The 26,413-nt window shown below is 44.7% G+C and overlaps 1 protein-coding gene across 1 annotated transcript in view; it reads right to left on the minus strand.

Annotated features, from left to right (window-relative positions):
- Nucleotides 1–26,413, minus strand: part of ADAMTS17 (ADAM metallopeptidase with thrombospondin type 1 motif 17) — a 281,647-nt gene that overhangs the window by 63,962 nt on the left and 191,272 nt on the right. Inside the window, exons 15-16 of the mRNA XM_075069708.1 lie at nucleotides 19,306–19,386; nucleotides 9,059–9,216 (exon numbers count right to left, since the gene is read on the minus strand). Of these exons, the coding sequence (XP_074925809.1) occupies nucleotides 9,059–9,216; nucleotides 19,306–19,386 (239 nt within the window). The remainder of the gene's footprint in view (nucleotides 1–9,058; nucleotides 9,217–19,305; nucleotides 19,387–26,413) is intronic.

Consider the following 26,413-nt stretch of genomic DNA (forward strand, 5'->3'; position numbering starts at 1 on the left):
AAACCTGCTTCTAACAGACTCACTTATGACCTCTCCAGCCTCTCTACTCTGTGAAATTCGCGAAAAGGGACCACTATAAATGAAAGGAGGGCTGAAAAAGGGTGTCTCATTATTAGTCATAGTGGGTATGGAGTTCCGATTCTACTTGGATTTACACACTGGGTCAGATTTGGCTCTCACTTTCACTGAGTAACTCTGGTAAAAGGGGCCCCATTGGTGTAAAACCTGTGAGAGATAAGAAACAGACCCACTGCATCTTTTATCTGAATTACTGTGCTATGTAACAAATAGATGGGAGGGCTTTACTAGCTGACTTTGGAGCACATCTATTTTCTGGCCAAGATCCTCAGTGGGGGTAAATTGGAGTATCTCCTTTGAAGTCAAAGGACCTATGCCAATTTACCCCAGCTGAGGATGTGGCCTCTGTGATTTTTAAAAACAGATATAATTACTATTACAACATAACCCCAGTAGCATTAGAACAGTAATTTGAACAGGAACCCTCCAGGCACCCACAGGTATGCGCCTTTCTGACTCTTCATTGCTCTGGAAACACACTTTCAACCCGCTAAAAACCCCCAATCAAATAAGGTTTATAAGCACCCATGACCTGGGATGGGGCATAAAATGACAGTACACGTGCTGGAAGCCTGGACTTGAGTTTAGAGCTGTCTGAATAATTGATATTTTGGTTCAGTAGCTGAAACAAAAAATCTCCCCCAAATTTCATTGACGGTTGACCTGAAACAATTGTTTTTGTTTTTTCCATTTTTTATTTCCATCTTTTTGTTTTGTATTTTTTTCAAAATAAATCCAACTATATTTCAAAATGAAAAGTTTTATTTTAATAAAATTGAAGCAAAATGTTTCGATTTTTGTCAATTTTTTTTTCCAGCCAAAACTATTTGCTAATAGTTTCAGTCAACTCAAAACTGCACTTCAATGAATAAACTGTCTGAAAAATTTTGCCCGGTTTCATCTGAGTTGTGGCAATTGACTCCCTATAAGTCTGTACAATGAGCACTGTAAGAGCAGCAGGCACTCTGCACCTTTTAGTTGATCTCCACAGTAAATAAGTCCGGACAGAAAAGTATCTTCCAGGAGGAGTGGGAAACAAAAAGAAGTTTTTGCCCTAGCTACAGGGGAAACTTCGTTTTTCATAGATTCTCAGGCTAGATGGGACCATTGTGATAATCTAGACAGGCCTCCTGTACAGCACAGGCCATAGAACTTCCCACAATAATTCCTAGAGCAGAGTTCTTAGAAAAATAGCCAACCTTCCTTTAAAAATGGTCAGTGATGGAGAATCTGCCATTTTGGTAAACTGTTCCAATGATTAATTATTCTTACTGTTAAAAAATGACACTTTATTTCTAGTCTGAATTTGTCTAGCTTCAATTTCTAGCCATAGGTCATGTTAGACCTTTCTCTGCTAGACTGAAGAGTCCATTATTAAATATTTCTTCCTCCTTATAGACTATAATCAAGTCACCCCGTAACCTTCTCTTTGTAAAGGAAATAGATTGCACTCAAATCTATCAGTATAAGGCATGTTTTATTCTTAGCTGGAAGCCAAAGGTAAGCCCGCGATGGATCACATGATCATCATATTTACAAAGCTTTCTGCAGAATCCAAAACATTAGGCAACAGTCAGCAGAGAACTCAAGTCCTGCCCTGACTTTATTTAAGCACGCGAGGTATGAACAGCTCATCCGACTGCACTACAGAAACAGTCATGTTTAAAGCATCTCTGTGCTCCGGGAGGGTTTGGTTGTCCTCTGTTGCCAAAAGGAGGTCTAGCATAGGCCTAGCTACACAAACATTCACTTATCCAAGAAATACACTTACAGTAACACATTTGGAGAAACGCCCCAAGTATTAAAAAACAGCTCCTTAAATGAGATCCTTATTATCTCAGTATGGAAACAAAATGAGTGAATCGAAGGGTCCATATGAAACCAATTTGATAGCCACATATAATATGCGTGTGTGCATGTGTGTGTGTAAAATTGATTTCAAATGCAGGTCGTAATAGATTCAGTAAGGCTTCTGGCTCTGTCAGTCAAGTGTGTTCCACCGTTGTTTCAACCAGTGGTCTCCAAAGTGGGGTGCGCAAGAGGATCCTTGAGGGTGCACGGCAGAGAAGCACTCTTCTTCCCCCCCTTCGTCAGGTTAACTGATAGGGGTGCATGATGAAAAAAGTTTGGAGACCACTGGTTAGATAACAGTTTTCTATTTCGAGGTAACTGGTAACCATCCTTTTCATTCTTGTGTTGAAAGAATTAAAACCACTATCCTAGTTCGGGGAAAAGATTAATATTTGACTTGAGAAAAGAGTTTCAAATAAATTACGTGCTGTTTTACGTGAGCTTTGTTTATTACTCTCCCAATGACTTTGGGCTGCATGTTTGTTCTAATGGTCCGATACTGGTCTCTCGCTCATCTTTAAAGCGTATCTGGGGAAGCGGGAGAGAAAGGAAAAAAATCACCCCTATTAATATCTGACTGAAAAGTCGGGTTGTATTACAGTAGAACCTCAGAGTTACGGACATCAGAGTTATGAACCACACATCTCATTTGGAACCAGACAAGACAGTTACCTACTTGGAATGGATAATGAGCAACACATCTCAAAGAACAACAGTGATGAAAGGAAGGTGTGTGCATGCCACGTGCACAGTAGTTGGAAGGTTTTTCTACTAGTGGTACTTGTTGGGTCAGCTGTGGAGCTGCCTGGAGTCGTGCCTTCATGGCTGTGTATATAGGTCCCCGCCGACCCATCGCCTCTTCAGTTCCTTCTTGCCAGATGTTCCAACAGAGGGGAGGCAGGCAGATATGAACAACACATCTCGAAGAAAAATGGTTACGAACAGGTAAGTAGTCATTTTTGATTCTTTGAGTGCTTGCTCGATTCCAAGTAGGTGACTCCCGAACAGTTCCTAAGGGGGGTCAGAGTTCACTGAGTCGCAGACTGCAGCACCGCTCTGCCAAATGCAGACTCATCTCTAGCCTGCTGAGTAATGGCATAGTGCAACAGAAAGGTGTGGATTGATGACCATGTCGCTGCCCTGCAGATGTCTTGACTGGGCACCTGCAGCAGGAATGATGCTGAGGAAGCTTGTGCTCTTGTGGAGTGTGCTGTTAATGCTGGGGCAGGTATCTTTGCTCGGTCATAGCACGTCCTGATACAGGTCGTGATCCATGAAGAGATCCTTTGGGATGACACTGGAAGCCCTCTCAGTCACTCAGCAATTGTGAGGAAGAGTTGTGTTGAATTTCTAAACAGCTTTGTCCACTCAATGTAAAAAACTAACGCTTGTCTGACATCCAGGGAGTGGAGCATTCATTCCTGGTTACTAGCATGCAGCTTAGGGCAGAACCCTAGAAGAAAAATGTTCTGAGTCATGTGGAATTGCAAAACTATCGTTGGGAGGAAAGCTGGGTGTGGCCGCAACTGTACTTCATCCTTATAAAAAACAGCATAAGGGGGCTCGGGTGTCAAGGCTTAAGCTCAGACACCCTCCTGGCCGAAATTATAGCCACTAGAAATGCCACTTTCCAGGAAAGATAGAGGAGAAAGGGCTCAAAAGGAGGGCCCATCAGCCTTGAGAGCATCAGGTTAAGATCTCACGGGGGGATAGGCTGTCTTACTTGAGGGTACAGTCTATCTAGTCTTTTGAGAAAGCGGCAAACCATGGGGTTAGCAAATAGCAGAACCGGGATGGAAAGCCGAGAGGGCGGCCAGGTGCACCTTTCTTGACGACACTGCTAGGCCTTGCTGTTTTAGGTGCAGTAAATAGTCCAGGATGAAAGGAACCGAGGACTGGAACGGCAGAGTGTCCTTTTGCAGTGACCAAGTAGAGAATCTCTTCCACTTAGCCATATAAGTGGCTCAAATGGATGGTTTCCTGCTGCCAAGGAGAACCTCCCTAACAGAGTCTGAGCATCCAAGCTCCAAGGAGTTTCCATGCTGTGAGGTGAAGAGACTCTGGATTGGGATGTTGGAGGTGGTCGTGGTCCTGTGTGACCAAGTCTGGAACCAGGGGCAGTGTTATAGGTGTGTCGACCAACAGGTCTAGAAGCATGGTGAACCAGTGTTGACGTGGTCATACTGGTGCTCTCAACATCACTGTTGCTCTCTCTCTTTGGACCTTCAGCAAGACCTTGTGAACGAGTGGGAAGTACAGGAACGCATACAGCAAGCCTGGGCTGTGATTCAGGAAGGAACAGAACTGCTGACACTTCCCGTTGCGCTGTGTTGGGAACAGGTCTAGCTGGGGAAATCCCCACCTCTGCAAAAAAGTTGGTCACGACATCCGGGGGGAGGGACCACTTGTGATTCTGAAATGACCTGCTGAGATGATCGGCCAGTTCGTTCTGGGAACCTGGGAGATATGATGCCTCCAGATGTATCGAATAGGCAATGTCGAAGTCCCACAGCTTGAGGGCTTCCTGGCACAGGGGAGAGGAGCAGGCACCACCCTATCTGTTTATATAGAACTTCACTTTTGTATTGCCTGTGAATAGTGATGCACAATCCTTTCTAGGGGGAGCAGGGTAGAAGCAAGGGCTAGGCTGCAGCTTAAAATGTTTCCTCTAGGGGGCTGGTGCCTGAAGCCCCAGGGACTTCAGTGTTTCCTGTGAGTCTTTAAGGCTGTGGAGCTTAGAGTCTGTTTGCTCTTAGAAAAGCCCTAAGCAGTCAAAAGGCAAGTCTTGAATTGTCTTCTGGATTTTATGCAGAAGTTCCGACACCTGAAGTCATGAGAAGGAGCTGTTGACTACGGCTGTTGAAATAGTACTGGTTGCTGAGACTGCCGAATCTAAGGAAGGAGGCTTCGCAACAACCTTGCCTTCCTCAAGGACAGCAGCAAACTCCGACGGTAGCTCCCTGAATTTGGACAATGAGTTGCAAGAGTTAGAACTGTAGCGGCTAAAGACTGCTTGGTGGTTGGCAACGTGAAGCTAGAGCCCCCATGGTAGAATAAACCTTCCTACCAAAGAGATCCAGCTTCTTTGCCTCCTTGGACTTAGGAGTCAGTCCCGGTTGTCCTTGCCTTTCCTTTCGGTTGGCAGCCGCCACCACAGAGTTCCAGACTGAGAGTGAGTGAAAAGGCACTCATACCCTTTTGAAGGCACAAAATACTTCCTCTCCACCCCTTTGGCTGCGGGGAGGAAGAGAGGTGGGCATTTGCCACAACACTTTAGTAGTGTTCTGGATGGTCTTAATGAGGGGCAAAGCCACCCTCAAGGGACCTTCAGGCACCAGAGTGTTGATGGTAGGGTCAGTCTCCTCCGACATCTCTGCCTGCGTGCCCAAATTCTGAGCCACCCTTCTGAGCAACTCCTGGTGGGCTCTGTTGTCCATGGCAGCAGCGTGGTGGATATGCCCACCTCTGTCTCATTGTGGAGGATGAAGAAGATGCCTGTGGGAGCACCGGGTCTTCCTGTCTCTCCAGCTTGTGGAGATCCCCCTGTGCCGACATGTCCTGCGTGGTGCTGGGAGCGGTGCCAGCTTCCAGACCCGTGCCAGTCTCAGTGCCAGCCCCTGTCTCATTGCTGGCCTGTGTGCCCATCTCTTGGCCTCGCAGAGGCTCCCGGGCTACAGATGATGATGGAGGGGCCCGTGCCTCTGATACCACTGACAAGGATCTGGACCCCGACCCTTGGGCTTGGTGATAGGCCTACTGGGTCCAGAAGGGCCACTGAGCCGGCTCCTGCCACTGGGTGGCCACGGCATCATAGGCAATGTCTGCCCTTCCCCTCTTGTCTGAAGCGGTGCCAAGAATGGTGCTGAGAGCGGTGCTGGCTTCGCTGAGAGGTGTATGACTCTGCCTCTGCGTCTGACGAGGACTCTGACCTCGGGGACCAAGGCAGTGCGGAGCGCGATGGTGCTGGGAAGCGGTGCCAAGGGGTGGGTGAGCGGTGCCGCATCATTGCCGGCTTGCCCATAGAAGGCATGGTGCCTCTCTGTGGTGCCGTCACTGGTGCCTGTGTGGGGGACTGCGCCATCATCACTATAAGGTCACTAGCCACCTCAAAGGTGTCCGGCATGGAGGGAAGGTCTAACTCCTCCACCCAACATTCTGGCACCAGGAATTCCATGAGAACCAGACTCAATGGACATCCCTGTGAGGCCGGAGTTGACAGTGCCGGCTGAGTAGGAGCTGGAGTAGGGTGTTCCGGCGTGGGATGCACCCCACTAGCGCCTCCTCACACCACTGCTCTAGTGGGAGAGTGACCTCTATCGTCTCCTTCTTGTGTGGCACTGGAGAAAGGGAGCGATGCTGGGCACTCACACTGGAAGAGGTCAGGAATGGTGGTGCTGAGGGTCCCTGGAGCCCAAGTCCTTTCTTGGCGCTGCAACCTCTCTTACTGAGACCAGTGCACTTCGCACCAAAGGGCTGGGCTTAAACTCCCCCTCCTTCTTAGTCCTTGGGTGGAAGCCTCTGCAGATTTTGTACTTTTCAGTCTGAAGGTCTTCCCTGAAACACTTCAAACAGGAGTTGTGTGGGTTTCCCTTTGGCATTGGCTTCAGACAGGACCCACACAGTTTGAACTCCTGAGACCAAGGCATGCCCCGGTCCCTGTGAGGGAAAACAGGGGGGGGAGGGTCCCCAACTAAAACGTATCTTAACTAACTACGAACTACTCAAAACTAACTAATACTAAGTTTTTAACTATTATATATACAAGAGACAGTTGTTGGCTTGCTGTAGCAAGAGAAGAGAGCTGCTCTAAGGACCGTCACTGGCGGTAAGAAGGAACTGAAGAGGCGGCACGTCGGCAGGGGCCTATATACAGCACCATGAAGGGGTGACTCCAGGGAGCTCCACAGCTGACCTGACGAATACCGCTAGTGGAAAAACCTTCCAACGACCGTGCACATGGCGCACACACATCTACTTGGAATGGACATGAGCAAGCACTCGAAGAAGAAGTACACAGTCAGGCAGCAGCAGAGCCAACAACAACAAAAAAAGCAAATACAGTACAGTACTGTGTTTAAATGTAAACTACTTAAAAAAAGGGAGTTTAAAAAAAAAATTTGACAAGGTAAGGAAACTGTTTCTGTGCAGTTTCATTTAAATTAAGATGGTTAAAAGCAGCATTTTTCTTCTGCATAGTAAAGTTTCAAAGCTGTATGAAGTCAATGTTCTGTGTAAACTTTTGAAAGAACCACCTTAATGTTTTGTTCAGAGTTACCAACATTTCAGAGTTATGAACAACCTCCATCCCTGAGGGGTTTGTAACTCTGAGGTTCTACTGTATAATGAATAGGGCTTATGGAGAAGCTTCCTAGTAATACAATCCTTTTTGTTGTTATTTTATTGGATATTTGTGGGGAAGTGGCTGGTTTTTTTGTTTCCATTAAAAAAAAAAAAAAAAAGAGATACACAGCCATGCTCAAGTTTTCAAAATGACAGCACCAGAATCTACTGCTGTGAGCCTCAACCAAGGAAAACCTTGGAATAGTCAGATCTAGTCACAAAAGGCACAGGAATCTTACACAACATTTTTACAAACCTGAGCTCATGCAAATTCATATTTTATATGGTGCCCCGAGGACAGACAGTTCTTCAGTAATATACAGGCTACTTTGTAAGAGGTTTGGTTTCAGGGTGGAAAGTCTGGATCTAAGCCAAACTGTGAAGCTGACATTCTTAATGTTGAAGAAGTCACCATGGAAATTTGACTTTTAAAAAGCACTAATAGAAAATATAAGCCCAAGTCTTTTGTACAGGTTTAGCTTTATATGCACAAACCACGAGTTTCATGAATATATTAGGGAATTGCAGGAATCCCCAAATGTGCCCTTTTGAATACGGAGGAATCATCTCAGTTCAGCTTTGCCACTGGCCTGCTGTGTGACCCATGCAAGTCACTCCACACCTCTTCCCTAAAATGGGAATAACGACACTTCCCTTCTTTTGTAAAAGCATTTTGAGGGGTGCATGTGAAAAGCATGGTGAAGAGGGAAGGGTTAATATTCTTATACCTTTTTGTGAAAAGTTCATGGTAGCTCTGAGCTTTTCAAACAGTACAATGAAAATGAAAATGAGAGCAGCGCAAAGCAGATTAAAAAGGGGCCCTACAAATTTAGGTGAGGAAAAGCAGAGCCGTTTGATTTTTAGCAGCGTCTAAAAGAAGGGCTGGGGCAGGAAGATCCTGGCAAGAAAGTCAGAGAAAGGAAACAGTGCTTAGAAAAATTAAAATGGACAGAAAATAGAAGTTAGAGGAAACAGTGCATACTTCACAGTACGCTGTGCTTTTATAGTGTCTTCTATCCCTTTGCAAACATTTACGTATTAACATCCATGGGAGGCAGGGGTATTATTATTCCCATTTTACAGATGGAGAAACTAAGTCAGAGAGAGATTACATGACTTGCCCAAAGCTACACAGTGAGCCAGTGACAGAGCTGGGAAAAGCTTCCTAATCTCCTGACCCAAGAGGTCTCTTGACTCCCACTGCTTCACTGTTTATAAAATAACATCCCGTGCAAACAGAAAGACTATGTTGAACCACAGCAAAGAAATGTAACAGGTCTCAATCCATTCAATATATAATTCAAGATGATTTGTGTGTGTAAATCAATACACAGTTCCCAATTTGCACAGATCATGTGTTTTGTACATACACAAAATGTGCATCTTTTATTACCTGTGTGAGCAAAAGGTCATTTAAACAGAGAAACATACACTGGCGTCAGTTAACTAGGAAGTTGAGCCAATGTCCTTTTACAAGTGCAAATGGTTCTGTGCACAAAACACAGAGGTCCTTGGAAAACTGGGTCTGTACCAGTGTCTTTATGTCTCATTATGTAATGTATATCCCACTGTGAAGCTTCTATGGAGATTGCAAGCTGACACAAAATAGACCTTAAGTGAGATGTAAGTGTTGCCCCTGTAACCCTGCAAAAGAAATCAGGGGGAGAAGCAATAGATTTTCCTTAAAACCCTGAGGAGGAAGCAAATAGTATAAGTTGAACTTTGAGCTTGGATATAAACCCTTTATGTTGCATCACTTAAGAAACATAAACAAAGGATATAAAGTTACCATCAAGTGCAGTGGTATTTTAGTTGGTCCTTTGGCAGACATTTTCTCCCATAGACCCCTTCGCACGTACCGGACAGTAGTGCCTGCGATCTGAAACTCACCAGGAAGCTCAATTTTCCAGTCGCTGTTAATGGATCTCTTACCGGAATCTTTTAAAGCTGGAAAGAATCAAATACAATGGAAGGAAATGAAAGCAATTCCATAATTAAAAGATAGGCCCACAGTGATTCAGTATCAGCCCACTTCAACTGCAAGATGCAGTAGCCTTGTACCAGATGGGAGTTTAAAGGAAAAATAAAGTATTTCGTTTTAGCTGAGGAGTTACGAAGTAGCTAAACTGTGCACATTCTGCATTTCAGCATGGGAAGGCATCTCTAATTACATTAAAATTGCTATTATCTAACATTAATGTCATGTAAACTGGAAATGCTGAAGTTTTGCTACCTTAATTGTTCGGATCTGATTTCTAAAGAATCAAAGTCCTCTGGATTCTGAATATCAAGACATTTTCTATGTCACTCCACTGCCAGGAAATTAAGGATGGGGGGGAAGAGCAGTGCTGTGCAGTACCCGTTTACAAATGAAACGGAAGGAAGAATGACTACACGGTGTCCTTGTAAAGATACTAACTGTACCAGGCTAGATGGCCCAACTCTAACTTACACGGGGGGACTCCTGCATCCAGTCATCCCACTGCAATCAGTAGTGACAGAACGGGGAATCGCAAACTAGGGCTCAGGACCTCTCAGGGGGTCGCAAGCTGTCAGCCTCCAGTGGAAACCCCGCTTTGCCTCCAGCATTTATAATGGTCTTAAATATATAAAAAAAGTGTTTTTCATTTATAAAGTGGGGGTCACATTCAGAGGCTTGCTGTGTGAAAGGAGTCACAGAGAACCACTGTGACTGAATGAGTTCTCACCAACATGAGCAATGCTCGTACAAGGTATTTGCTACCTGATGCATATCAGGAGAAGATACATATTAAAGGCATATCCTCACAGAAGTTTATCTCCAAAATTTCTCTTCTGTAAAAGCAGCTAGGAATTTTTCTATTAACTTGCAATGAAACGAGCTTTCATGTGGGTTTAAACGTAATCTTGGAGCATTGTACTAGTGCACAAGAGCCAGAATGCTAAAGTGACTAGATTCTGACTAGGAAAAGAATGGCACTTACTAGCCCATTTTTCTTGTCCAAGCTGAGTGAAGTGCAAACAGTAAACAGTCAATCAGATGCATACAATTATTTCAATAATAATCTAATATGGTATTAATAATACAAGTTACATTTTAGATGTACGGCATCATTACATTTATTTATATATATGTGTGTATATAAACAAACTGTAATGTGTTTTACATTTAAAATATATATGTAAACTTTAAAATAGCATTAGTAATGAAACTGTTCTAGGAAGCAATCTTGTCATTTCGGATTTTGGAAATTAATGTTTCCTCCACTCAAAGCAACTACATTATAATAAAGATTACACTCAAGTCTAAGCACTCATTTCATAACCTTTGAAAGAGTATTGATGCTGGTAGATTAGACAGATCTAGACACCCAGATACCAAAGCAGCAAGCACAATATAAGAACTTGATAGAACAGAATAGCTATTTGATCCCCTTTGATTGTCTGAGACTTGCAAACCAGCCATAAACTAATCTCATGCTTTCCTTTCTCCCCTTGAACCTTGCAGACTTGCTGTGTTACACTTTCAAAGCTATTGAAATTGGCAGCTGCAGAGTGAAAAAGAATCAAAACACTACTGGCTTTAAACAGACTACTGGTTTATGAGACAAGACTTGTACTTTATTATCTAGGCTGCTCATCTTGCACCTGATTGAAGTCTGACAGTTTAGCAGCTGGGTCCAAGAAATTCTTGCTGAAATCAGTAAATAGTGAAATGTATTCAGAACTCCAACCATTTCAGAACACTCATCTTTCATTAACTCTCACTTCTCCTTCTAAGTGCAGCAACACAATTTTTGCCTAGTATTTTTTAAGTTTTCCTAAATAATTTCCTAAACCTTTCTTGGGCAAAAAGGAAACAAATCTCTGTGTTGGTTATGAGCTCCAGAAACATGTTTGAAGATTTGCAAGCGTCAAAGAATATATATTTTTTTAGTTTATGTGGGCTTCCATAATGAAGATGTTGGATGGATTCTTTAACCCAACTCTTAGGGCTGACTCAGAAAGGAGGGGTCAAGGGATGTCAGGGGCAGGAGGAGATGGAGTGGACTGTGTTCTGCCCAATCTTCAGCCAGGTGTGTGACCCCTATGGGAACATTCCAGCTAGCACAATTTAGAGTTGCCCATAGGCTGCTCTAAATTATTTCAGGGACCATTTTGGTCCTGGCAGACCCAGCATCACGGAAACAGAAAAGTAGCTTCCAGCCATTTCCTCTATTCCGTCTACATCAAGACTGTGTTCAGCATCTAGCCGGATGTCCTGTCTGCTCTGAGGCCTGCAACATAGGGAGCTAAGGCAAGTGATGCCTTGGCAACTCTTGGTCTTGATGGAAGCAGGTCAAGCTGCAAAGGTGCAGACAGAGCAGGTGATAAAAGAGCCTGGTACACCAAAAACCCTTTTCAAAATCTTTGTGAGGCGCACGTGTGCGAATGCTGTGCAGGGCTAGCTCTCCGACAGTCCTGTCAGGGCTAAATTTCCACCTGCCTGGATGTGCCTATATGCCTTTTGAACACAAGCATCCTTTTGGATGGACAGAAAAGTGCTGTTTCAGCCACAGCCTAAAGCCCTGTAGGTTTACTAGGTGAAATCTCTCACTGAGCTCCAGTACTGTGCCCAGACTGATATATATACTCTCATGTCTGGGCACAATACACCAGGGCTGGATACAGGGACTCAGTTTATTAATTTGAGGCCTGATCTAAAGCCCATCAAAGTCCTTCCCTGGACACTGATGGGATTAGCATCAGGCCGTCGTACGAGTTAACCACAAATCAACCTCCATCAGTCAACAAATACCCCACAGTTCTGAGGCTTATGAGGGACCTGGCCTTGTGGAGTCGGTGTTTCCAAGCCCGAGCTGGAGCATCCACGTTGCATGGTAGACCTGGGACCTGGGTCTCAGAGCCGTGCTAACGCATCCATACTGCACTGTGCAGACCTTCTGACTCGGGTCTGTGGCTTGACCCGTGTCCACATTGCATAATGACAGGGCCTGGACCCGAGTCTTAGAAAGTAGGTCTACACAGGGATCAAAGACCCAAGGCTGGCCTGGTTCAGCCCTCAGGCTCATTGGGGTAAGAATTCTGGGGCTGAAAAATTGCTGAGTAGATGTTCGGGTTCGGGCTGGAGCTTGAGCTCTGGGACCCTGCAATGACGGACGGTCCCAGAGTTTGGGTCGAGCCTGAACATCCACACAGCAATTTTTAGTCCTGCAGACCAAGCCCAGTGAGTTTGAGTCAGTTGACTTGGGCAAATCGCAGCCGTGCCATGGGTCTTTCATCTTTGTGTAGATGTGCCCAGAGGGACTCAGGCTCTGATCCCTAGCCCCCAGCAGGGTCCTAAGGCCTGGGTGCTTGCTGACCTAAGTCAGATTGATTTGTGTGTGGATGGAGAGGGGGCTTGGGCTCAAACCTGATTCAGAGCCCAGGCTCAGTGTGCAATGTACACATACCCTAAGGGACCAAACCTGTTTCCCTTTCATATTCCATTGAAATTAACAGAAGGCTTGTGTGCATCAGGCCAGCACCAGTGTAGAAAACTCCTCCATAAAATAACCCAGCTGTGAAAGCTGGACAGACCCTCGTGCAGGAAGTCAGTCATTTAAAAATACTATTAAGAGGCAAAGGTATTTGGAATTTCATCTATTTCCTTCCAGAAAAGGCTACTGAATGTACAAATGCTACTTCAACTCTCCAGCTACTGAAAGACGACTCCGTCCGCGGGGATGTTGAACAACTGCAGCTTTTCAAATTAATTTTTGTGACTTCCAGATTCTTCAGATTACTGGGGAGGGAATGTTATTCCAAGGACTTTGGGATGAAAGCAAAAGTATTGAGAGATAGAGGGGCAAGCTGGCAAAGCCTGATTTTATGAGAAGAAAATTCCAAGCCACAATCTCTGTGGAGAGTCAAGTGCCATGTATCCAAACCGTTTTGCCCATCCAGATACTGGGTACTGAGCGGAATGGCCTGCAGGTGTTTTTCATCCATTGGATAGTTTTCTAATTTCAAGGTTAATTGTGTCTCCTGGCCAGACTGTTCTTTAATAATGTTTTCTTGACCGTTAATGATTGAGTCCCAGTTTATTAACTTTCTGACAAAATTATGACCCTTGCTTCTAATTAACTAAATGAGCAGGGGTGTTACTCAAACCCCCTTTGAATCAATGGAAAGGCTCCCACCAGCTTGCTTGGGTTTTGGATCAGCCCCCACCAACTAGCAAACTCTGCATGCCTTTGGTACTCTCCATGTTGTTCTTTAATATACTTAGAAGGTCAGGACATGAACCTCCCTCTCAACAGCAAGACAAGGCTGACTTGCTTTTTTTAGGGGGTGGGGGGGTGGGGTGCATTAATCTAGCATGAGTCATGTTTGTAATGACAAGAGACCACTGCCTACAGACCTGCCCTTGCCTCTGGCTGCTCAGTAGTCAGGCGACATTCGACATCCATAATGGCTATTACTAAGTGGTGTGCTTCAAGCAACTAGAGGTCAGACTGCACGCCCCCCCGCCCCCCCCAGGAGGAGCTGAGTAGGAGAAAATTTCTGTGAGGTTCTCCTTCATGGGGATTCTTACCGAAGTGTTCTGACAGGGCACAGAGTTTACTCCCCTGGTGGAACTGGTAAGAGGTCTGACCTCGTGGATCTGGAGAAGCTGGAGAAGGTTGAAAGAGATCCAGGAAGAGGGCTGGTGCCTCAACACTCTGCTGCAGACTGAAACTGGCATAAACAATGGCTCTCAGCAGCATGAACATGACCAGCTCAGGGATAATGCCGTATCCAATTAAAGTCATGGGTGGAATGTAATTCTCTCTATTGGAATATGGCTACTTCTTGAGCTACTGAGACAAGCATGCCTACTCTTGTGTAAAGGTCCATGAGAGCTTTAATGAGCAGAAAGACAGCATGCTGCACTCCCTAAGACTAGGAATCAATTCTGACTCAGAGGGAAGCTCGCCCCTTGCTGAAACACCAGCACTCCATGTTTAATCTCTGAGGTCTTCCATCTGGGGAATGGCCATGTCTTACTTGAGGGAGTCTTAGGGTTGGCAGGTTTTGATCCCCGCTTGCTCAGCATCCAAGCAGAACGAGCACTAAGGAACAGCAACAACACTTGGTTCTTATCGCATGGAGTATTTTGCGAGCAGGGATCTCAAAACATTTTGCAAAGGAAGGGAAGTATCCTTATTTCCATTTTGCAGACAGGAACACTGAGTCACAGAGAGGTGAAGAGATGCATACAGGATCACCCAGTGGCTCAGAGCTGTGAAGGGGGTACAGTCTCTTCTCTACCAAGACCTGCTTGGTATGGGCCCAGTGTGGGGCAGGCGAGCTCATTCAGGAAACTGATTATGGCTTCCTGATCCTCAGCCAGCCCTGCCCTAATGTAAATTAGATCAGCCTAAAGATTACTCTAATTTATGACAGTTGGCTGTGGTACTCCCAGGATGATACGCCTCCTGGGAATAACAGGAACATAACTCCACCCTTGCCCCTACCCCTGCACCGAGGGGGGGATGGTAGATGGTTTATGGAGCCAGCTCTGCCAGCTTTACACCAAATGTGAATTCCTGTCAGGGCCAGATTGTGGGCACTGGTCAGTTGCTAAGTTGTGGTCAGAAAATGAGTAGTGAGGTCAGCGTCGAGGTAGGTCAGGATATCAGGAAGTTGGGGGTCAGGCACCAAGTTGAAGGCAGCACGTGAATAGAAGAGTCAAGATATCAGGAAGTCGGGTCAGGTGCCAGGTTACAGACAGCAAGCAAATAGCAAAGTCGAGAACAAACCAGGCTCGGAAGCTAGAGTTTAGGGTCTACAGCAAGCAGGGTCTGGAGTGGAAGCAGGCAGACAGTCTGCTTGGTTACTCAGCCAGCTCCCCATGATGGCTTCCTGGTTTAAAAACTAGCAACAGCCAACCAGTGAGCTGGGAGGGACCACCATTCAGATCCTGCTGGGCAGGATTTCCTGCAGAACACAGTTTCATGGGGTCCTCAAGGGGAAACCCAACCTAAGCAACCAGTGGTGTTGCGGATGAGTCGGTGGCTCAGAACTCCCATGGTCCCAGGTTCCAGTCCAGCAGCATCTTACAATTTCCTTCGTTTAGGGGAATTCTCAACTTGCAGTTGTGGCCAGATTGCAGCTCAAAAGGTCCAGAAAAAGGGCAGTGAATCTAACCCATTGTCTCCTGACTCCCAGGTCAGTACACTACCCATGGAATCATGCTGCCTCTAAATATCAAATCAGTTATTCACAAGATCCTCCAGCATCTTCCCATTGCACCAGAAACGTCTCACCAATCACCAGACTAAGTCTCTTCACCTGACCCTGAATCCCAACTCTTGTCTGTCTAAGATTGTGATCTCTGGGGGAGAGGGAAGGTGTCTACAGGAATGGTTAACTGTAAGTATGTAGGTCAGACTACTAATGGGATGTGGTTTCACTCAGGAGGTAGCAGGCATTTGCTTTCTCTCATGCTTAGCTTTGTCGCTCAACATTGTACAGTAGAGGATTAAAACAAAACCAAAAAGTCCTTAACTTCTCTTTTCCTTTCAGGCTGGAAGACAGGAACTGACTAATCAACCTAATCCTAAACCTGGCATCCAGTCAGATCTTTATTTCCACTTGCAGCTCCTCCAACTCACTTCCGAGCTCAAGGACGCAAGCTGCCAAGGCGTTTCCTGTTCAAGGTGGTTCTTTAGCATGAAAGCCAACCGAGCCAGCCAGCCAGCGTGGGCTGAACGTAGGTGGAGGGAAATTATTCCGGAACTGCTCCCAGCAAATGGAATAATGATTCCAAATTAAGCAGAGTTCCAAAGTGCTGCACCCAGCCCTGAGTGGAAACAAGGCCTGATTGGACTAAACTTGAAGAGTGAAACTAATAGAAGGAACCTTTCCAAAGTTAGTCCCTTTGCTATGAGTGCAGAGCCCTTGTGCCTTATTAAAGCTACAGTGCCTGGAATTTGATTCCCCAATTATTATCTTGCATATCTTCTTGGAGACTCACTGTTGCTATTCTTGGGCTTAGATTAACAAGGCACTGCATAATTCTTCCTGTCTGATCACTGACACTGGAAACAGACAGCTCTAGAAGATACAATAAGATCTTCCTGGCTACTGAATATGAACTACAGAGTTGAAAAAAATATTGGGAAACTTCAGTGTAGCAAGAGCATCATCATGCACTGCAGCTGGGAAAAAACTCTTGGCCCTTTATTTAAAAGCACAGATATTTTAACCTCTCTGCAAAACTGGACTGCAAGTATTGTGGGAAGATCCCTGTCTCAAGGTGTCTCAGCACTCCTGTTCCCAGGTGCGGTAGGCCAGAGATGTGCAAAAATAGAAAATATACAGGGAAAAGCTGCTTAGACCTTTATGAATCTCAAAACTGGATTGGTTCAAGTTTTGGGGAAGATCTCTGGGAATGAACCAGTTTCATGTTATCTGAACAGTATTTCTTATCTTCTGATAAGGTAGATGCATGCAGGGGCAACATTTGCTCTCAGTCATAGCCAAACCTGTTGGTGTAGCACTTGTTGAGGTTACATCTGTGCAAGTACGCAGGGTTACAGCATTGTAACTGAGGACCGACTTTAGCTCTAAATATTCAGTGCAAGCTTCTCAGTACTAGAACTCCAGCTGATAAAACTAACCCTCCTTGATAAATACTCTACATGAAGCCCATGGAAAACAAACAAACAAGATGACCTTCCGAAAGCAGAGTATTTGCAAAGCTCGAGGAAACATTGGCTCTTATTGTTCCACCAATAGTTTGATATGTCAAACATCTTATGTGTAGGCGTAATCTTCGTCCAGAAAACCGGCTGCCGCATTAGCAGAAATAACAGCAACAGTGACACAAGCTTCCTACAAAGGAATGGTGCCACAAATGCAAGTTTTATAATATAAGGCACAGCCCACCTCAGAGTTGAATGGCAGGGGCTGATTTTTTTCTTAATTGCATTTTGGCTTTATTCATCACGTGGTACGTACTCTGGAAGATAGGGCAGATGGGGTGACAGCCAAGGAGAAGCACTCTTGCTGAGTGTTCCTTGCCAACTCTGGTGCCATCCCAAGACTCAGGAAAATAGCAGAATTAGTGCAAAACTCTTAAGACACAATCAGCCTGCGAAAGCTTTCTGCAGCATCCTGTATCCTGATATCTGCAACTAATTGGCATCTAAGAAAAAGGGTTCTGATGAAGGAGCACATGGGAGTCAGGAGACCTGGATTCTATTTGCAGCTCTGCCACTGGCTCACTTTTTTGGCTGTGGCAAGAGTCACATCACCTCTGTGTGCCTCAGTTCCACCATCTGTAAAAAAGAGGGGGTCAACTGCTCATTCTCCTATGTGGAGATACGGCTGTTCTCTATTATTTGTTCTGGTAGCACCCACCATGGGAGAGGGCATAGTCCCTGAGCCGAAGAAGAGTGGAAGAGACAGAACAGGCGGATGGGACAACATCTAAGTAAGCTAGTAACACACCGCGCGGTCGGAGTGAGAACTACATAACCATTAATCCCGGTTTGCCCCAAATGGGAATACTCTAGTGAGGAAAGACTGCAGGACCTGGCCCTAATGGAAGCACTCAGTTAATGTGCTGAGGGGAGCCAGATAAACTGATGAACAAACAGACAAAATAAAGGATTCAGGGGGTATACATGCTTATCAATAGCAACAAAAATCCGGAGGCGAACCTGCTCGGAATTTTAAAACCACAAAGGTTCAACAAACGTCAGAGACGGCTTTAATTGTTCTCTTCTCCTGCCGTAATGGGACATGGAATTGTGGCACGGTATAGACCAGTTAAAAGCTCAGCTCAGCTTGTTACCTTGCTTGCAACAGTGTTTCTACTTGGCCATGCACTATCTATATGTTTGGATGAGAGGAAGAATGGTCCGGAGATTAGGGTGCTAGCCAGGATTAAATTCCCTACTCTGCCACTTCGTCTTTCTGTTCCCTGTCTGTGCAATGGGGATTGCAACACTTCCTTACCTCACAGGGGTGTTCTGAGGATAAATGCATTAAAGTTGGTGATAGGAGGATGATAATATGAGAATGGGGCCATATATGTACCGTAGTAGATGTAATGATAGTGTATCTACCTCTATAGCTAGCTATAATTTACAAGGAAACTACGCAGCCGTAACTGTAGGAGTTAATCATTTTATAATAAATTTGCTGACCCTTCAATAGATCAAATGACAATGTCCGGGGCTCCCACAGGGCCAGACCATAGAATCATAGACTATTAGGATTGGAAGGGACCTCAGGAGGTATCTAGTCCAACCCCCTGCTCAAAGCAGGACCAATCCCCAGACAGATTTTTGCTCCAGATCCCTAAGTGGTCCCCTCAAGGAATCACAACCCTAGGTTTAGCTGGCCATCCACAGGTGCAATGCCACTGACTTCAGTGGGACAGCAGGAGTGTAAACGAGGGGAGGACTAGGCCCATTATTTCAGTTGGCTGCCTCGCAGGAATTCAGAATAAATCACATAAGCACTGGATCGATGGCTGCAGCCAGCCCACCTCAGGCTGTAAGCTCATTACAGGCTAAGCAGGGCTGGGTCTTGGATGTAAAGCAAAATGACAACCTAGTACTGCAGGAAGTGGCCCTGGCAGTATGATAAGTGTGTTGGGGGAGTCAGTTGCATTGTCCTGCCTCACTACTAGTCTGAACTGGCGCTATGCTCTTCCTATCTAAATGGCTGCTGTTTCATCTGAACACCACATTCTTCCTTACTCCTCCCCCTAAACTGTTGCACAGTGTTGTTGTGCGCTATTTGTTAGCTCCTCTGTTCTACCCCAGAGCAAAGTGCATGTCAGGGACTTGTCTACGCATGTAAAAATGCTCTGGGATTCCTTCAGGCTGAACAGCACCCTACTGCTGTCCGATATATTAACACACTGAGCAAACCGCCACAGAAATGGTGAGACATCGCAGTAAGAAAGCATCGTTAGCAGCCAACTCCTGCAAACGATGAACCTGTGACCTAACTCCTATTGATCATTTAGGCAAATGCATACACTGAGTTTAAAATCAAAGCATGTTTCCTTTTTACCCAGAAAACTGTGGGCTGGTTTATCCTCCACCACTCGGATCCGTCGAGCACCTGCAGGGATCACAGCTGCTTCAATATAACCTAGGGAAACAAAAGTTCATATGGATGAGAGTCTCCCACAGCCAGCCAGAGGCATTCTGTAATTTAGTATCACCCACCAAAAAATCAACTCCACTCCAGCTTTTGTTATGGTTGGGAAACATTCAAAAGGTAGTAGCTGTTTTGGCAGCCAGGTTTCAATGCAGTGACTTGCGTAACAAGAGCTAATCATTACAGCTTGAAGAGAGAGGGAAATGTGTGTGTACTCCTTAATTGCAACTCTTCTGGCTTGTGATTGGTTCTATTAAATCTGTTCCCTTGTATCATTTTTGTTCACGTGCAGCATCTACCGGAATACGTTAGGATCCTCCTGGATGCTAAAACAAAGGTGTGCTTGCCAGTAGTTACAATGCACAACATGGGAATAGAAGTGTCAGTTTCGAAATGAACACATTTGTGTTAGCTGTTATGAAAACGCTTTCTTTGGGATATAATCTGCATTTATCATTCATATTTTTAAGGAAAAGAACGAGCTATTTGGGAGACTGCTAAAATGAAAACGTTGCAGGAGTCAATGATGAAAACTGGTATACATCTATTGCTTTCACTGGCACATCAGTCCCTATGGCCTGGTCTACGCTGGGCGGGGGGAAATCGATCTAAGATACACAACCTTAGCTACAAGAATAGCGTAGCTGAAGTTGACATATCTTAGATTGACTTACTTCGTGTCCTCGCGGTGTGGGATCAACGGCCGCCGCTCCCCCGTCAACTCTGCTTCTGCTTCGTGCCCTGGTGGAGTTCCAGAGTCGATGGGGAGCATGTTTGGGGATCGATCTATCGTGTCTAGACTAGATGGATACATCGATCCCCGATAGATCGATAGCGTAGACATACCCTATGAAACAGTCCTATATAATTTAATAGACTACAATCTCCTTCCTTTAGAACTTTTAAACAAAGCTGCAGAATTCTACAACCAGGGTTTAATTCTACAGGACAGTTAAAAAAAAATCTGTAGGACTGATCTCCTCCAAATGATACTTGTGAGTTACATGTGGTTTATTTATTGCTTTTAAAAACCCCTCAAGAATGTTATGGTTCAATTTAGAGATGGGCAAAAACCAAAACCTTAAGACACAGGCACTCCTGACCTTTGGAGTCATTCGTGTATGGGTTCTGCTCCAAACTTCGATGCTAAGCTGTAGCTTTAGTTTAAGTCAGGGGTTGGCAACCTTTCAGAAGTGCTCTGCCAAGTCTTCATTTATTCACTCTGATTTAAGGTTTTGGGTGCCGGTAATACATTTTAACCTTTTTAGAAGGTCTCTTTCTATAAGTCTATAATATATAACTAAACTATTGTTGTATGTGAAGTAAATAAGGTTTTGAAAATGTCTAAGAAGCTTCATTTAAAATTAAATTAAAGTGCAGAACCCCCTGGACCAGTGGCCAGGACCCGGGCAGCATGAGTGCCACTGAAAATCAGCTCGTGTGCCGCCTTTGGCACATGTGCCATAGGTTGCCTACCCCTGGTCTAAGTGATAAGCAAAAAGCAAATTACCTACTAATGCCTGTGTCAAATGTGAAGCAATGAGACTATCCTGGAAACCATCGTGACTAGGATTTGATTCTTTTTATTGGCCAGATGGTTTATTTTTCAGTGTGCAACCTGGCTCCTCCTTTGGGTCCTCCCCCTTCCCACCTTTTCTTTTAAAATACTAATAGTTTATTCTGTATGCTTTACCTTCCCTTTTTTGTTCTATGTGCTAAGTGATATGACCCTGTACCAGACCTGCCCCTATAAAAATAGGACGATGCTGGAGAATCACTAGTGTAAGATTACTGTTTGGGACTAGTCCTTTAAAATTTGGCAGTGCTTTGGTTTTTTAAGGGTAAGTGCAGCTGAACTGCTGTGGTTCTGCTTTGTACTGGACTGAGAGCAAGCGAGAGAGCGCGACACACTGCAAAACAAAGGGCCTCTCTCTCTGTGGCTGCATGGTCTGTGGAGACGGTACCCTGGGATGTGGCTGGATGTGGCTAGTGAATTCATCACTTTATAGATCCCACACACCTAAACCCTGCCTGCAAGCCTTTCACTTATGGGTTCGCCCAGGGGCCTCACAGTCCATGGGCTTAGCCAACCACAGTAGTGTCAATGAAGCAGCTGCATAGCCACCAGATTAATGGGACACATGGATTCCTTCCCACTCCCAACCCCTTTTAGATCACCTGTACAAAACATTCTCACTGGGGTGCTGATGTTCGGTTGGGAGATGATTTGGCCAATGACAACCAACTCTCTCCTTAGCCTCTCATCTTTTTAAGGTAACCCCTGTTGTTCTGACACATTACACTAATTTGTATTGCCATTTTACCACCTCTCCTCACTGCCCTCAGCTCGGGTCCTTTCCCTTTTGCCCCCACCCAGGAGCATCATCTCTCTTGTTTTTTTCTCCCCTGCTCAGGTTACTTCCCAAAGTCAGTCAGTCATCCTTTGCAGGGAGAATCAAAATAAAGGGAAAACAGGATTCTGAACAAAGAACCTTCCCTCATGTCAAGCTGATGAATTCCCCATTCTGCTAATTACAAAGCATGCTCCATCAGTAATACTCACTACTTCAGGGTTTGGCTTTTATGGCAATTGTGAAATCTATAAAAATCAAAGAAAACAGATGTCGGACATTAGCCTGGATCCTGCTGGGAGTTGGTTTTTTGTTGGTTGAGATAAATTACATTAAGAGCAGCACATTCTAAAATGCCAAACATCCCTTGTTGCACCCCATGCATCTGCATTCAAACCCAACCATTACTATCAGACACGGACATACAGCAGAGTGATTAACAACAATATGTCACTGTAAATGGACCCTGGAAACACACCTGGCCACCATGTTAGGAAGCCACTTTGGAACATGCCCAGGTATCACGTATTTGTTGATGTATTTACTGTGGAGGATGATTATTATTTTTTAAATCAAAGGCTCAGAACTACCTTCTGCCATGACCAGATCCAAAAAACTACTGAAGTTAATGAAAAGGCTCTCATTGATTTCACTGGGCTTCACAGCAGATCCCTGAGGCAGTGGTATCCTGGCCCGTGTCCCGCTGTTTTTGCGGTGGGAGAGGCATAGCATTACTCTTGAGGTTCTGCTAGTGCCACAAATATGCTCTCATGTCACCACTGTGGTGCGAGAAAATACCGTGTGGAAATGCTGTCTTGTACATTACTTCTGAAATGGTAAATAGCTGAGTTTAAGCTATTAACAGATAGTTCTGGAGGCTATTTAGTTTGGTCTGATACCAGATTTTTCTCCTCATGTAATTTCTAATCCTGACTGATGGCACCAGGGTTTGTATTCACAGCTCCTGAATAAAAAACAAACAAACAAACAACACCTTACTGTACTCGCTTTCTGAGATTGGATGACACAGAACCAACTATTAACATTTTGTTTTCTTTAGGGAACGACGCAGTCTATGCTTTCGTAGTTTTGAAATGTTCTTTCAGGGGACAGAGTAAGTTCCTTGGGCATGTCCCACAGAAAGCATCTGTGGCTCTTAGCTGCGTAAATCAGTGGTCAAAATCCTACTGCAAGTGCACTAAATACACCATACATGCAAACTCACCACAAATATAAACTCAGATTGCTCCCAGCTGGGCTTTAGAGCTAGTGACATGCTGTTGCTCAAGGGATTATAATCCCAATATTGGAGAATGTTGCCCCTTAAAAACAGTCCCATAGTTTTCGAGGCATGTTTTCTATCACAAACTGTAAACTGCAGATTCCCAGAAAGATTATCAAGCATTAAATATTAAGCACAACAGAAAGCTCACTGTTGGCCCAGAGTCAAAAACCTGTCAAAGATCTGTTAGGTAACTTGGGGGTAACTGTTTGCAATGCTGAGGTCTGCAAGGTTGAGTTCAAATTCTGTTTAGGTAAGGAGCTGCGTAAAGACTGATGAGATCTGGCAACAATCAGGGAATGGTTCTAGTTACTTCATCCAAAAGTCAGGCTTTTAAGATAAAGGTTGGAAAGCATAACTGGAGAATTTCATTATTTGGTCATTTCTAGAGCTGTATGTACTGTAGTCCACCTTGGGAACAGCTATTTTGGCATGGAACAATCTTTCTGGATAATCTGTGTTACATCACTGTCCCAGGAACACAAGGCCGTGACTGAAGTGAGTCCTAGATACAAGTTATATGGTGAACTTGTATTAGGAGAGACACCAGAGCAAAGAGGTGGCTTTGTCATCAAGCAGATTAATACATGTATGGTGGCTACTGTATCTTCACTTAAACACTGGAGAGATTTGCAAGAGGAAAGCAGGCTCAAACAGGAGAACCCACTGTTAGGCAAGGTTATTAGTCCCAGAGAGGAGAGAGAGAGAGGTTAGCACAAATTTCAACGTGGAACTGAATCACTACAAAACTGATTTGGATGTTACTGGAGGACAAATTCTCAGGTAGAGGAGATGTTACCCCATGGCTGCAAGTGCCGATCTCTATGCAATGTATCTCTGTATCTTCCTACCGGGGGTGTATCACAGTATGGGTAGAATAAATCCCACACCCCTGCACTATCCCAACTTTTAGATGATGTCCTGCTGCAAGGTCCCAAATTGAGAGCTGTAAAGACTGGACTCCTCTATTTATCTGCTGAACATGTACAGCACAGACATCCCCACTGTCCTGGAGTGGCAAGGGCAGTCTCCACGGCTCTTTCAGTTCTTGCTCTCATTGCCAAGACTGTCAATCAGTACTTACTGTGGGGGTGCTGTGGAAATGTATCCATGAGACATAGCACTCAGACTTAAGAGCTCGTTTTTTGAGCAGTCAGAAGATGCTTGTGACTTGCCCTCCCCATCAGTCAGGGCTGAATTCCAACTGTCGACCTACAGGTGACAACCTCTGCACTCTCATTACTGATCCTCTCTGCAATCCACTGTCCCTCTAGCTAGATTTTGTACGCAATGTAATTCTTGTTGCTGACCAGAAAATAAGAGACAATTGACTAGTTTATCTTCTTGCGTGCATGAGAATCCTAGTGATTACCAGTTGCAGTTACCTACCCACCACTGTTTTACTTCCAGCCATGGGGTAGCTAGCCTGGAGGAAAATCATTTCATCGTGAAGCCATGGACAGATTTCAAAGCCTCCTGATATTGCTATCGAATATCAATTTGGTGGTAATGATTCCTATAAAGGACAGCCAGCTGGTAAGACACCCACTGCTCTGAGTTTCTGTCCACCTCTCATCACCTGCCCATTTATCCTATTAATAGAATTTTCTTGCATGTGCTGAGAGAAGAACATTCCCAGGCTGAAAGCACCATCTCTCAATTTTCTTTTTAATTTTAAATGCACTACTGTCCAGGTTAAAATCTAGCATCAAGTGTTTGATTTCTTCACCATATTAAAAACAGAAACTGCTCATGAAGAAAAAGGTTATTGTTATAGCAATTTGCCTAGTTCATTTAATTATTTCCTGCCATCTGGAGTACTGACTTAAAACATAAGCCAAACAACTGCAGCTTCTCTTTTGGGTCACAAGACAGAGGGCATCCATTCAAATCTTCACATGGCCAGGGAAGAACAATATAGATGCACACATGAAAAAATGACTCATGTGGCAGGTCTCTAAGCATCATCTATATGGCATTGGAGTCTGGATGGGAATCTTACAAGGAGGAAGAGAAGGGCCAGACCGTTAGCTGGTGTAAATTATCATAGCTCCACTGGCTTCCAGTTTACATTACTAAGGATCTGGCGTAAGTGCAGAACATGATTCTGAACACTATTTGAGGATGATGTCAGAAGGCCAGAGTTTGGGGTTGTGGGGGGGGGGGGGGATTTAGTTCCCAGAAAACAGAAGGACTAACAGGTATAGGACTGAGACAGGTATCCAGTGTGCAGAACCTCTAAAAACTCTGGCACTACAGAGATGGGCTGGAAGAGAAGAAACGGGCAGAACTTGACAATGGGCTGACAAACATGGTATTCTGGTGGCTAGGCAGCTCCTTTAAAAGGCTAAAGACCCATGTGCTGTCTCTCCAGTTCAGGCTAGTCATGCTGAATGCAGAAGGCTTTAAACGGTATCCATGGCTTTTTATACGATGCAGTCTCCCCACCCAATCCAACCAGGAGGAGGAGGACAGAAAACCAACACCAGCTACCCAATGACACCACACACAGCATTCAGGCATCTTACACGAGAAACACTTGGGAACAGCCTTTGCCTTTGCCATCACACACGTGGAAACCTTCTTACAGTGACTATTGGTTACTGAGAAACAGAAAGGAGTTGGCATGGGTTTAGTCCAGTTAATAGAGCTCGACAGCATGGTTTGCAATCACAGGACATACAGGGACCGATCCTGCAGTCAGTGGAGTCCCACGTGCACAGCAGCTGCAGGATCTGGCCCAAACGTTCTAGGTGCAATTCTCAAACTGATACTTCTTAACAACCAACGTCTTGACATTTCACAGCTATTCTCTTCTGAAATCATAAATCGACACACTTAACACAGGGGCTTTGGGCTTGACCCTAATCAAAGCAAGTCAATGGGGGATCTGACACTCTCTTTGGTAATGATTTCAACATCCAGGCCCTGATTCTGCTATTGTGACTCATGCTGCTTAATCACATTTGGCCTGAAATTTAGGCTTTGTAAAATCTTGGATTTTAAGCATTATTAAAACATTGATTTTTTAAGAAAATCCACAGCTTTTTTCTTAAACAAATACATGTTTCCTTGTGGTGTTTGCAGCCTGAACACTGCAGCTTTGTGCCAGTGCATAGAACGTGCAAAACACTTACGCACATGAAAAGTCCCATTGAACACCACATATTAACTCACAGGGCATAACATGTAAGTGGAAAAGGGGTCTGGAACCATAAGTGAAACTAACATGTCTAATTTCACTGTCTATGCTGAGAGAAGTGTAAAAGAAGAGAGAGAATAAATAGCAAAACTATTTCGGGTTATTTTTCACATAGTGTTTTAATCTACTATTTTTCAGGGAAAAAAACCTATAGCTAATCTATGTGTCAGGACATAGTATAAT

Source organism: Chelonoidis abingdonii, chromosome 9 (assembly GCF_003597395.2).
Source record: "Chelonoidis abingdonii isolate Lonesome George chromosome 9, CheloAbing_2.0, whole genome shotgun sequence".
In the NCBI taxonomy this organism is placed as follows: Eukaryota; Metazoa; Chordata; order Testudines; family Testudinidae; genus Chelonoidis; species Chelonoidis abingdonii.